General features: G+C 49.5%; 1 protein-coding gene across 2 annotated transcripts in view; it reads left to right on the top strand.

The window, feature by feature from the left end:
* Window positions 1-12981, top strand: part of ITGB5 (integrin subunit beta 5) — a 113423-nt gene that overhangs the window by 43589 nt on the left and 56853 nt on the right. For both annotated transcript variants that reach the window (XM_059391119.1, XM_059391118.1), the window contains exon 5: window positions 383-551. In XM_059391119.1, the coding sequence (XP_059247102.1) occupies window positions 383-551 (169 nt within the window). The remainder of the gene's footprint in view (window positions 1-382; window positions 552-12981) is intronic.

Below are 12981 nucleotides of genomic sequence, written 5' to 3'. Positions count from 1 at the left end.
TGGCCCAGAAGAGCCTTCCTTGCTGTGCTGCCTGGGCCATGGTGCCTGTGCCATGGGTCCCCTGCATCTTTCAAGGCCCGCGGCAGGGCTCCCCCATGTGGAGTAACCATGATTATTGCTACTTTTTTCGAACCGTTTTTCCATTCCGTTCCCTGAGCAACCTGGATATGCCGACTTGCCTGTAGCTTAGGCCTTGATGTTTGTAGAGCAAGAACCATGTTGTTTCTCTTTGTCCACTCCATGCTGCCTGTCCCGGGGGCGCACCGTAGGAGCGGGGAATACTGACTAGGGCTGCTCGAGGCGCTCCGTGAACACAGAGTGCTTGGTCGTTCAGGATTTACTTACAGTGCTAGAAAGTGACTCGCCTTTTCTTTCTCTCCAGTTACAAGTTATTCCCAAACTGCGTCCCATCCTTTGGGTTCCGCCATCTGCTGCCTCTTACAGACAGAGTGGACAGCTTCAACGAGGAGGTCCGCAAACAGCGGGTGTCCCGGAACCGCGACGCACCCGAGGGGGGCTTTGACGCCGTTCTCCAGGCAGCTGTCTGCAAGGTAACTTTTCTTGCTGGTGCCATCACTACGTGTGGGCAGGTGTTGGCACTGCCAGCAGGAGGTTGGCAGATTTGGAGCCACCCCAGCCTGCGGTTCCTGTCCATTCTTCCATCAGAGGGTGAGCTCAGGGGCCCGTGGGGAGATGCGGAGCAGTTCCGTTGGCTGGGGCTCAGGGATGGGCCAGGGTTGGTGCATGTCTCGGTGTCAGGGTGTGGCTCTGCGCAGTGGGGTGCTGTCTTTGCCAGAAGACAGCTGCTCTGTGTTTATATTTTAGCTCTTCTGCTTCTTTTCAGGGGAAAAAGGTAAAGTTCAAGCCCTGTGCATAGAAGCTTGTTGAGCTTTCTGGCCCAGTTTTTAAAGATCGCTGTGTGAGGGAATCCGCTGAAGAGGAGAATTGCATGTCGTCTTAGGTTTCCTTTCTGTTTGTTTGTTTTTCCCCACCAGCTTTTTCTGTGATATATGAATCCAGAGGGAGGACATGGACTTAGGTCAGAAATGAACTCATGCTTTGAGAGGTTCCAATCTCAGTGAAATATATAAATGGAATGTTGGTAATAACTTTTTTTTTTTTAATTGGAGTAGAGTTGGCACATGGTGTTACTTTAGTTTCAGGTGTACAACATAGTGGCTCGTAAGTGTGTGCATTGTGTCGTTGTGCTCATCACTGGGCAGGTACCGTCCTCCACCGTACAACACTGTAATAGCACCACTGACTTCATTCCCTACGCCGGAACTTTTATCCGGAGGTTCTTCTTTCCAGAACTGGAAGCCTGTATCTCCCTCTCCTCTGCACCTTTTTGGCCATCCCCTTCCCCCAAACTGCCCACTCCTCTGGCAATCATTAGTTTGTTCTCTGTATTTATGGGTCTATTTTCTGCTTTTTGTTTGTGTGTTCATTTCGTTTTTTAGATTCTATATAAGTAAAATCATATGGTAATTTGTCTTTCTCTGACATATTTTACTTGGTGTAATACCCTCTAGGTCCATCCCTGTTGTCACAAATGGCAAGATCTCATTCTTTTTTTATAGCTCAGTAACACTCCAGTGTGTGTGTGTGTGTGTGTGTGTGTGTGTGTGTATCTAAATATTTGTCTGCTGATGGACACTTCAGTTTTTCCCATGTCTTGGCTATTGTAAATAATGCTGCAGTAAAACATGGGGGGACACAGATATTTTCATCTGTTTTCATTTTCTTTGTGTAAATACCCAGTAGTGGAATTACTGGATCATATGGTATTAATGTTTTTAATTTTTTGAGGAACCTCCCTCTGATTTTCCAGTGACTACACCAATTTCTATTCCCACCAACAATGCATGAGTTCCTTTTTCTCCCTCCCCTCCCCAAGTCCTGTTAGGTAATAACCTTTTCTTAAGCTAATTTTCTACAGTCAAAACAACTCTGTAACAACAACAAAAGATTTAAAAAAATCATTTGTGAATTTGCTATCCCTGCACATACTTTTATAATTTTTCCGTAGTAGTCATCATAGAGCACGTGTAAATGATGATGCTCTTGAGCATTTTGGTGGCTCAGCAGCCTTAGGGCAATCCTTGGGACCCCTGTGTTTGGGGAGGGTTGGGAAAGAGGACTGGATGGAACTCAGTTTGGAGAGGCTGCTATTCGTGTGTGTTCAGGTTGTGACAGCCTGACTTTTTCTCTACTCCATCCTAAGAGAGCCACGGTTGTCCTTTCTGAAATAAAAAATGGAAATGGTAGACAGGGAGGGGTCAAGGGAAGGAAACGGGAAGAAACCCCGGTCTCCTGCAGTCCTCTTCCCGGTCCCACTGCAGCGCTGTTGTATTCACTGCGTCCTTGGGCCGCCTCTAGAGAAGGTCTCACTGTGGCTCCCTGTGCAGGACGGCTGCAGTGTGACCCTTCCCGGCTGCTGGCCAGAGCCCACAGTCTGATTCAGAGGCTCCCGTTGCTTCACGGGAGTCCAGGAAGGCCAGACGGAGCGTAGCTAGAACGTGGTCAGCTCTCAGTCGTTACCATGTGTCACAAAATGGGCCACTTATGGATTTGCTTCAGAAAGAAAAATTACATCTTTGACTGGCACTCTGACTGATGGTATGAGGTATTGTCTTCCCAGATATTCTGCCAAATCGACTTCTTGGCAGGGACAAACAGGGCAGGGAAACAAGATCCCTCTCATCTCCCCATCCTGAGGATTTTGTGGATTTTCTTTTTTTGGAGGGAAGAAATCATCTTTAAGGCTCCAGGGAAAGAACGCAATGATAGGACTAAGCGATGTCAGTTCTCTTAATTCTGTTAGTGTCATTGGCTTGGCATGATTGAGTGTTGGGGGGGGGGTCTCTGAGGGGTCTCTGAGAAGCCGCTGGATCCTTTCCTTTGCCTACAGAGCCTTCCTCTACCACCCCAGGCCCCTGCAAATCTCCTTGCCTTTGGAAACTTAGTATTTCAAGACTTGAGCCTTTCAGAGATGCTGGCAGATGTCTTGAACTCCTTGGGTGGATCTGGTTTGTGAAGTTTTGCCTGAGAGGCACTTCATGACCATGTTTCAGTTTTATGTCTGTTATCATTTCCTCCCACCATGGCCTTGGCAATAGCAGGTACCTGGAAAGTTAGTAAGTGCTCACAGTGATCTAATCTGGGAGCCAGCAGCTTCTTCCTTACTATTCCTTTGCCTGTATGCTGTCGGATTATGTTTGGGGACATATCCAGATTAATTAATTTCTTTCTTTCTTTCTTCCTTCCTTCCTTCCTTCCTTCCTTCCTTCCTTTCTTTTTAAAAAGATTTTACTTATTTATTTGACAGACAGAGAAGCAGGCAGAGAGAGAGGAGGAAGCAGGCTCCCCGCTGAGCAGAGGGCCCGATGCAGGACTCAATCCCAGGACCCTGGAACCACGACCCGAACCAAAGGCAGAGGCCCCAACCCACTGAGCAACCCAGGTGCCCCCAGAAATTTCTTTCTTAACTTGGAATCACCTATATTAGAAATGTCATCCTCTGGTTCACCACACCCTTACTTACAAAAGTCAAATACTGGAAATAGATTTTGGCTTACCTTTTGACAAAAGACTATGTGACAATCATATTCTTAAAGGACAGTTAAAGACTTGAATAATTCTCAAGATAAAGTAAGAGAGGAATGGAGAGCAAGTCACAAAACAGTATAGGCAGACGACATTATTTTGGAAACAAGAAAGAATGTGGAAAAGATTGGAAGCAAATAGAAATGTTGACAGTAATTCTCTCTGGTTATAGGACTGTGTGTGGTTTTTGTTTTCTTTTTAATTTTTATATTTACCTACATTTTCACATTGCTTTTGTATGATTTTTTTTTTTTTTACTTAGAATGAAACATCTCAAACATACGAAAGTAGAGAGAACAGTGAAATTAAACCCATGCGACTGTTGTCTGTCTTTGACAGTGACCAACTGCTAGCCAGTCTTGTTTCATTTATGTTCCTCACCATTCTTTCTTCCGTTATTTGAAGCGAATCTCAGCTATCAGTTGTTTCCATGATACTTAGATTTTGAAAGATAATTAGATTTTGAGAGTTTTTTTGTTTTGGGTTTTTTTCTTTAAGAGCTAAGCATTTCGACTTTGTTTACCGAGTTTTCTTCTGCCTGCTGATTGGTGCAGGTTCAGATTAAAGGCCCTTCCACTCAGTCCTGCAGACTGAGCATGACGGAAGCTGTGCCTGGAGAGCAGGGTCATGAGGGCCAGAGCTGGCTGGACAGCCATCTGTGCCCCCATCCCACCCCCCAGCAGAGTGTGACCCTGAGCCCTTGGAGATGAGCTGATAGCAGGCTTAAGCACCTCACAAGAGCCTCTTTGTTCTGGTTTCATTCTCGCCCAGGTTTTTCTGGGATAGAATGTTATCAGCTTGTGGGATTTAGGGCTATGGAATGTTCACATGCCTGACCTTAAATCCCACCTCTGTGGCTTGCTTTATATTTCTTGGAAAGCTGTTCTTTCAGCAAAAAGAAGGGAACTATTTCTAGTTAGGATTCCATTTAGGATAAGGACCCGGATTCTACCCGTACAAGTCTTTGCCGTGCAGCAGGTCACATTGCTGTGATAGGCCATTTAAAAAGCGTCCACAGTTAAGGGAGGCTTCTGTCCTCAATGCAGGCATTTTTTCCAGTCTTCTATCTGGCTAGGTTGGATAAAGGAATACTACTGCTCCTAATTTCTTATGTTTACCTAGAAACTATGCTCGAACCTTTCTTGGTCAGAATAATAATTTCCTCATTACCGCTTTTACTGCTCTCCCAGAACTTTCTACAACTCTTTTTTTTTTTTTTTTTTAAGATTTTATTTATTTATTTGGCAGAGATCACAGGTAGGCGGAGAGGCATGCAGAGAGAGCGGAGGAAGCAGGCTCCCCACAGAGCAGAGGTCCTGATGTGGGGCTCGATGTGGGTCTCAATCCCAGGACTCTGGGATCATGACCTGAGCCAAAGGCAGAGGCTTTAACCCACTGAGCCATCCAGGCACCCCTCCCAGGACTTTCTAGAAGTTAACTCTAGGTTGTTTCTTCTGGAATTGTGTAGATAGAAGTGTGATGATAAGTGGTTCAGACTGGAATGAGGGTTGCTTTCCTGTTCTCCCTGAGCTGGGCCTGCCCTTGGCCTGGGGGGATGGGGGAGGGGTGGCCCAGGAGCTCTGTGTTCCAAGTTGTCACGCACCCCTTTGTGGTTGTTCTTGGTTAAAGAGGTGACCTGTAAATTTGAGCTTGGCCGGGAACATCCTGGCTACATGTGGTCCTAGGGTCTGCTTTCTCCAGTTAGACAGGAAGTAAGATGCATGGGACCCAGCACATTCCCCTTTTGTCTTCAGCTTCTAGGCCCCCAGCCTTTATCCTGAACAGCCTTCGGCAGACTTTGTTTGAATATTGATTCTCTGAGCTTGCACTGTCTGTTAAATTTTTAAAGCATTATATGTCCTCCTCCCAGAAATAGGTGGATGAATCAGTCTCAAAGCAAACAAAGTATGCTGAATAAAAAGTCTGTGGCCTGGGTTGGGTCACTTGATGCCTTTGCTGGTGAGAACATTATAATCTAGAATGGAGACACATCCCCGGAATTGCTGGGCACTCTGGCAAGACTTTCTGCAGGAATCCAAATTCTGCGGACCCCTAGAAGCAGAATCATTGCTGCCCTTGCTCTGCCCTCATCTACACTCCAGGTGTTCTGCACATGTTCTCTCTGAGGCTCAAGCAGTCCGTCAGGGTTGGTGGTGCTGGTGGCCGTCCCCAGCTGACCGGAAAGGAAACTGAGTAGCACAAGAATTCGTGAAACTTACTGTTAGTAAGAGGCAGAGCCAGACATTGAACCCGATCTGGTTGATTTTAAAGCCTGTGCCGACTGTTAGCTGGTGCCTGGTGCTTTGGGAAATAGTGACAGTGCCATGCAGAGCAGGGAGGACCCAACTTTGAGTAACGTCATGGGATCAAGCTCAGCCTTTTGTGCTGCTTACTGGCTCCATGAAGGCCAGCTGACAGCTCTGGGCATCAGAGCACTCATCGGGAAAGTGCAGGGAGGTGGGATTGGAGGCAGGATCTCTAGGATGTCCTCCGTTGTGCTGGTCGGGGCTCCTTTCCCGGTAGGACTGGCTGTGGTCCCTCCGCCTGTGCTCAGAGCCCTTGGTTTTGCTGTTCACTCTTGAGCCTCCTGCCAGGGTCAGGCTGCAACTGATCCCTGTAGAGCGTAGGAAATTCCCCATGCCTGGAGTCAGACACAGCTATGAGGGGTTTCCACTCTGCTCTTTCCTCTATCCCAGCCTCCCACAGAGTGGATTTTGGGGGTTCTGTTTTTGTTTCTTTTGCCCCTCATTTGCCCAATTTCTTTTAAACCTTAGATTTGTGTGGTTTTTCCAAGCATGGTTTGAGAAACGTATGTACTTCTCAGAGAAGGTAGCTATTCCCGACACTCAGTGTCACCTGAGTGTCACCTGTTCCTTGTCCTCACAGCCCGGTTCTCCATCAGCACATGTGAGCTGCTTCGGCTGGCAGACTGTACCCCAGTTTGGGGGGGCTTGTTCCCTCCCCAGCGTGTGGCGTTTGTGTTCTTCCTCTGGCTCAGTGTCTTGGTGAAACACCTGGAAGTCTGGCGCCTCACTGTGGCCCAGGGAAGCCTCAGGGACCATGCGTGCAGGTGTGCAGGTGATCTGCCTGAGCCCAGGTGGCTTTTTTGCCTGAGGTGGTGAAGATTCTCCTTGGCTTTCTAGTTTGCAGGTCCTTGTGGTCTCCTGTGCATTTTTGAATCATGTCACTGTTTTGATCCCTGAGGCGCTATTTCCTCGTTCTGCCTGGTGCCTGTGAACTGCACTTTGGGTATCAGCCACCCTGCCAACAGCTGCTTGTTGACACGGGGTGGGAACATACTGTTACAACTCCATCCAGGTGGGGATGGGAGCTTTTGTCTCTTTGGGTCCTCTAGCAGAAGCCTGTAGTACCTGTTTTGAGGGTGTTCACATCCTTGGACTCACTTGGCTAATGACAGCAGGGGAGAATCATCCTGGGGAGAGGACAGGAGGCCCACTCCATGACTGAGGTTAGGATGTCACTTTTTCATTTCAAGTTACGGGCTCCTCACTGCTTTAAATGTCTGTTGAGAAAGAGGAAAAGAGACAAGGACGGATTCTTGGGTTCTTCTGGCTCTGGTCTCTCCCTAAGCCTCCACCCCTGCCGTCTGCATTCCAGGCAGAATGACCTTGACAGTCACCTGGACTCTTGTACTCTGATTCAGGTAGGGCCCGTTGCTCCTGTTGTTTTCTGTTTGCTGTACCCCTCCCCTGTATTCCTGCTTGTCTGTCTGTCTTTAACTTTTTCATTAATAAACTTTATTTTATGTAAGAGCAGATTTAGGTTCATAGCAAAATAGGGCAGAAAATGCAGAGTTTCCATAGGCCTCCTACCTGTATCCCCATTCTAGCCCCACGGCCCCTCCCCCACCACCAGCGTCCCCACCAGAGAGGTATATTTGTTCCAGTCCTTGAACCAGCGTTGACACATCGGTATCTACTGAAGTCCACAGTTGACTTTTGGGTTCACTCTTGGTATTGCACATCCCATGGGTTTAGACCATGTAACCTCCATGATTGTATCACATAGAACCCCTCACTGCCCTGAAAGTCTTTGCTTTACCTCTTCATCCCTCTCTTTTTACCCGCAAACCTGCTTTTCTTTGAGTGTCTAATAATCTGCCTACTGCAGATATTTCAGACCTCCACTTACGTGTTTGCGTGTCAGGGAAGCCCGATGGAGCTTCCTGATGCAGTCAGAGCACCAGGCCTTTGGTCACGTTTACTTTAGTTACTGTTTTCTTTGTATTTGGGCTACTCATTGAGTAATGTCTCCCTCCCCTTAGAGACAGTAAGCCCCCTGAAGGCAGGGACCCCATCTCTTTTCTCACTACTGCATTTCCCTAGCACCCAGCACATTGCTTGGCATATAATAGGCCCTCGTTAAACATTTGGGGAGCAGGGCTCCTGGGTGGCTCAGTGGGTTAAGCCTCTGCCTTCATCTTAGGTCATGATCTCAGGGTCCTGGGATCAAGCCCCGCATCGGGCTCTCTGCTCAGCAGGGAGCCTGCTTCCTCCTCTCTCTCTCTCTACCTGCCTCTCTGCCTACTTGTCATCTCTCTCTGTCAAATAAATAAATAAAATCTTTAAAAAAACACACACACACTTGGGGAGCAAACAGAGGCTTTGTCCTCACATATACCATTATGCTTCTAAGTTCAGGCACCTGCAGGTTCGCCTGGCTCCAAGCCCCTCCAGCTTCCTGTGGGACCGGGCTGCCTCCGCGTCCTTCACAGTGCTTCATACGTATCCGTTCAAGAGAACTGAGGTAGTACTACTTTCCCACTCAGCAAGTGTCTCTTGAGCATCTAGTGAGTGTTCTGTGGCAGGGGCAGTGGGAAGAACAAAAGAAAGATGGGGGAAAGTCCCTGTCCTCGGGGGTTTGCTCCAGCAGAAGGTAATAACAACGACTTTGTAAGCATTAGCAGGAACCATATGAAGTTACTAATATTTGATGATCAGTGGTATTTGATACTTGACTACTAATAGTTTCTGCTAAAAAAAGAGCAACTTCGTGTGGTTCAGCTTCATACATTCCAGACATTTCTCTTCTAATATTTGGATTGGACTCTCCTGGAAAGTCCACATCAAGACCAGATCTGTTGCATGTTGTTGGGCTTGGGCTCGAAGGGAATGTCTCAGTCCTGACTCACAGGCCAAGATTTCTTTTCCCCAAGGAAAGAAATACTACACTTTTGCCCTCCTTAGGTTTAGTCACAGAACAGATTTTAAAAAGAAAAATGTTCATTGCAAAGTATGGATGGAAGCAGGAAAAACAACTAATGGGAACATGATTATTGTCATAAAGTGACAGAAATAGACTCGAATTTCGGCATGATTGGGGAAGCCAGTCACAGAACTAACCTCCGTTTCCTTGATGTGTCGCGTTCGAATTCAGACTCGGTGGTCCCCAAGCTCAGATCCACCGTGTGGTCAGCCTGCCGGCTGGTCAGGTCAGCCCCTTTCCATCCTCATTTCCTCCCTCAAATGTGTTTTCTCTCCCAGTGCTTGCCCGAAAGGGCAGTGTGCAGTGTTTTATTCCTACTGCTGAAGATTTGCGAAGTACTTCCTGTGTGCAGGACACCGTGCTCGGTGCTGTGAGGATGCCTGGATGACTGAGCCCCAGCTCCTGTCCCTATGAAGGCAGGTGCTCGCCTGACAACCGCGGGACCAGCAGAGCACAGAGCTGGCCCCTGAGGACCTACTGACCGAATCATAGCATCCTTCTGCTTCGGGATGTCCCCTGGTTCTCTCTGCCTCTTGGTCTCCCCTGCTGATGATGTTATTGATAACCATTGGTTCCGTGCTCTGTGAGAGCCAGGCTTCGTGCCAAGTACCTCAAAGGGCTTATTTTACTACGTCCTTTGAATGTGGTTTTACTGTCCCCTTCTGACGAAGAAACAAGCCTAGGAAGGTTGAGCATTTCTCAAGGTTTTTCCAGCTAGAAATGACAGAGCCGGAGCTGGGACTGCACCCACTCCCCTGGCTCTGCGACTGGAGTACTTCACCTTGGCGTGAGAGTGCCTGCTGATGCTGTGTCCCAGAGGAGCACGGGAGTGGGAGGCGTGTGCTTCCAAGGACAGCAAGTCCTCATCTAAGGAACCATTGCAGTTTCCCACACGAGGAGGCCTGACATGGTCCCGGGGGAACACAGTTGCATGTGCTGCTGTTTCTCTGGCACTAAGAGTTTCTTGTTTATCAGGGAATGGTTACCACGTGACTCTGTCCGCCCTCAGGACTTCCCAGGGAGAGCTCTAGTGTCATCCCATCGTTGGAACGCTGGTGGAGCCCAGCCCTTTGAGCGAGCATGCTAATCTTTGCCCATGGCTTCCCTCTCTGTAAAATGGGAACTCTGCTCCTCCTTATTCATAATTCAGTGGTTCTGCCCACAGCGCTATGGTGAGACACTTTTTCAGATGGTGGGTCTTTTCCAGCAACAAGGGAGTGGGTGGCTGGAGACGGAGGCCCATGGGCTGTATCAATAACTACATGTTCGGTGAGCATTCCCTTTCATTAAATTGGCCTTGAGCTTCCCAAACCAGTCATTTAAAGCCAGTGCTTGCATCCTCTCTGGAAATGCCCCTGGGATGGCACATGGATTCCAGGACGCCCTTGTGTGTGAGCACCGTGTACTGGAGAGAGCTGTGTGTCGCCTCCGAACAAGTAGGCCAGCTCACATTTGGGCGGCTTCCGTCCCTGTTCCTTAAGGCAGCCGAATGGGACATCAGCTTTTCTCCGGTTCCCAGGAACCCGCATTTCATGCCCTCCCTGGCACTGTCCTGTTGGGGCAGTCTTTTTTTTTTTTTTTTTTAAGATTTTATTTATTTATTTGAGAGAGAGAGCATGAGCGGGGGAGAGGGGGAAGCAGGCTCCCCACCAAGCGGGGAGGCTGACACAGCACTCAATCCCAGGACCCTGGGATCATGACCCAAGCAGAAAGCAGACACTTAACCAACTGAGCCACTGAGGCACCCCCTGTTGGGGCATTCTTGAGGCTACTTTTCTCGCTGGTCATGCCTGGCTATGGTCGCTGTGTGTAAGCAAGTCACTATGGAATGGATATGGGGACTGACGGGCTTCATGTGAGCCCATCAGAGGCTTCAGCGCCACATGCAAGAGCCTAGTCCCAGCCCTGCTTTCCTCTGTGAGGTCAAACCCTGACCTGGGAGCTGCATATGCCTGGGATGGGGGGGAGAGTGGGGGTTATGTCTAAGATGCACGTTGACAGTGAGAGAACAGAGGATGGTGAGTGAGTGGATGGTGCTGGGCTTGGAAACCACGTCTTAGGAGGAGTCAGTTAGACGTCAACCAGGAGGAGAGACACCAAGGAAAAAGTACATCTGACCTCAGACATCATCACAAAGGAGGGACTAGACTTCTCTGGATGTTCTGGGGTTGGGGGTGTGCTAGGATAGCTGGAGGGAAGCAGATTCGAGTTCGAGGTAAGGAAGAATTTTCTAACAATGATCTCTGCTTGGCCGTGGAGTGGACTGCTGGATGGGGTGGTGAATATGTGTGGGGGCCGCCGGCACACGTGGTGGGGACGCCAGAGGAGCGCTCCCTGCACTGGGCGGGAGCGAGGACAAGACCCGCTGTGGGATGCCTTCCAAACTTCAGGTGCTGCGTCTTTCCTCTGAGTCACTTTCTGGGTTTAGTAACCACTAGTGTGTTTGTTTTTGGACTTGCCCGTTCTAGCCTGTCTTCTGTTGCTCCCAGCAGGACACCGTCTCCGCTGACTTTCTGTTTGGCCATCATGACCGTGAACTCTACCGTGCACACTCATTCGTGTGCCAAACACAGCTTCTTTTGAGCTGGTGCCTAGAAAAGCTTTCCCTGCTCCCAACGGCTTTTCCATCGGGCCACCTTACCATGGGGTAGAAGTAGGGAGGGGGACCCAGGGACAAGCTGGAGGTCGGCAGGGGAGATGGAAGCCTATTCTTTTTCTTTTTCTAAAGATTTATTTATTTATTTGGTAGAGAGAGTGAGAGAGGTGGGAGGGGCGGGAGAGGGAAAGAGAATCTGAACGGAGTCCTTGAGGAACAGAACGTGGAGCCCAACTCGGGGCTCAAGATCCCAACCCTGAGATCCCGACCTGAGCCGAAACCAAGAGCCAGAGGCCTCACTGTGCCACCCAAGTGCCCCTGGCAGCCTATACTTGATTTCTTTTCTTTTCTTTTCTTTTTAAAGGTTTTATTTATTTATTTGACAGAGATCACAAGTAGGCAGAGAGGCAGGTAGAGAGAGAGGAGGAAGCAGGCTCCCTGCTGAGCAGAGAGCCCGATGCGGGACTCGATCCCAGGACCCTGGGATCATGACCTGAGCCGAAGGCAGAGGCTTAACCCACTGAGCCACCCAGGTGCCCTCTACTTGATCTCTTGAGTGACGCTCCTCCTCTGCCACACTTTGTAGTCCCCGATGATGACAGAGAAACCGCGTCCTCTGCTGCCCGGTCCCCATGCTGTCTTGGGCCAGATGTTAGACGTAAACAAAGTGGCAAGTTTGTCTTCACTCGAGGAGCCAGTTTGTTCATTTTCTCAAAGTCAGGAAGGCCTGGTCTGCCATCTCTGTTCCCACTTCCCCGTTTCGTGAACTCCGGCCTCCTCTTCACCGTCTCACAGAGCCCCAGGTCCGCCAGACTGGCTCTCGGGCCTGGCTGCACGGGTCCTCCCAGTAGCCATTGCCGTGGCCTGCCCAACTTCTCTCTGCTCCTGCTCCCGCTCCCACAGCTCGACATGGACAATGAACCAGTCCTGTAGCCCTTCATGCTTCCCGGATTTAGGTGTTTGCGCTGAGATGTTAGTGAGATTGGAAGGTATAGTAGAGAGCTGTTGGGATTGTGAGTGATGTGATGGAAGAGGGCTGACCCCACCAGAGCGGGCTGCGGTGCCTAGCTCTGACTGCGTGTGTGCTCACCCGCCCGTCCTTCCCCGTGCACCAAGCACATGCTCCCTCCGGTGCTTTTGCTCTTCTGGGGGAGGGCCCTGCACCCCTTTCTCTCTTCCCGCACCTCCAGGTCTTTGCTGCTGAGGACAAATTCCCTGCTGACTTCTCCACCCTGGAAAAGTCCTCTCTGGCCCGTTTGACAGCTTGGTCCCCACAGAATAGGTAGACAGTTTGCCTCAGGGACCTGGATGGAATTGAAGATTCATGGCTTGGGGACTGTCCCCCTAGCCACTCATTACTCCTGCCACACACCTGTAGTCCGCAGATGGCTGCTTTCCACATAGTGTGGCCTCCTGCCTGTGTGGGTTGCCTCCCTGGAACAGCTGGAGTACACTGGGTCACGGTCACACCTCCCGGGGAAGTGCAGGCAGGTGGCTGGGAGGAAGGTGGGAAATCGTGTGTAGCATTGCCCAGGAGCTCTGGCTCAACACAG

This window comes from Mustela nigripes, chromosome 2 (assembly GCF_022355385.1).
Source record: "Mustela nigripes isolate SB6536 chromosome 2, MUSNIG.SB6536, whole genome shotgun sequence".
Lineage (NCBI taxonomy): Eukaryota > Metazoa > Chordata > Mammalia > Carnivora > Mustelidae > Mustela > Mustela nigripes.
The sequence above is the reverse complement of the archived record's forward strand: the minus strand, read 5'-3'. Positions and strand labels throughout refer to the sequence as shown.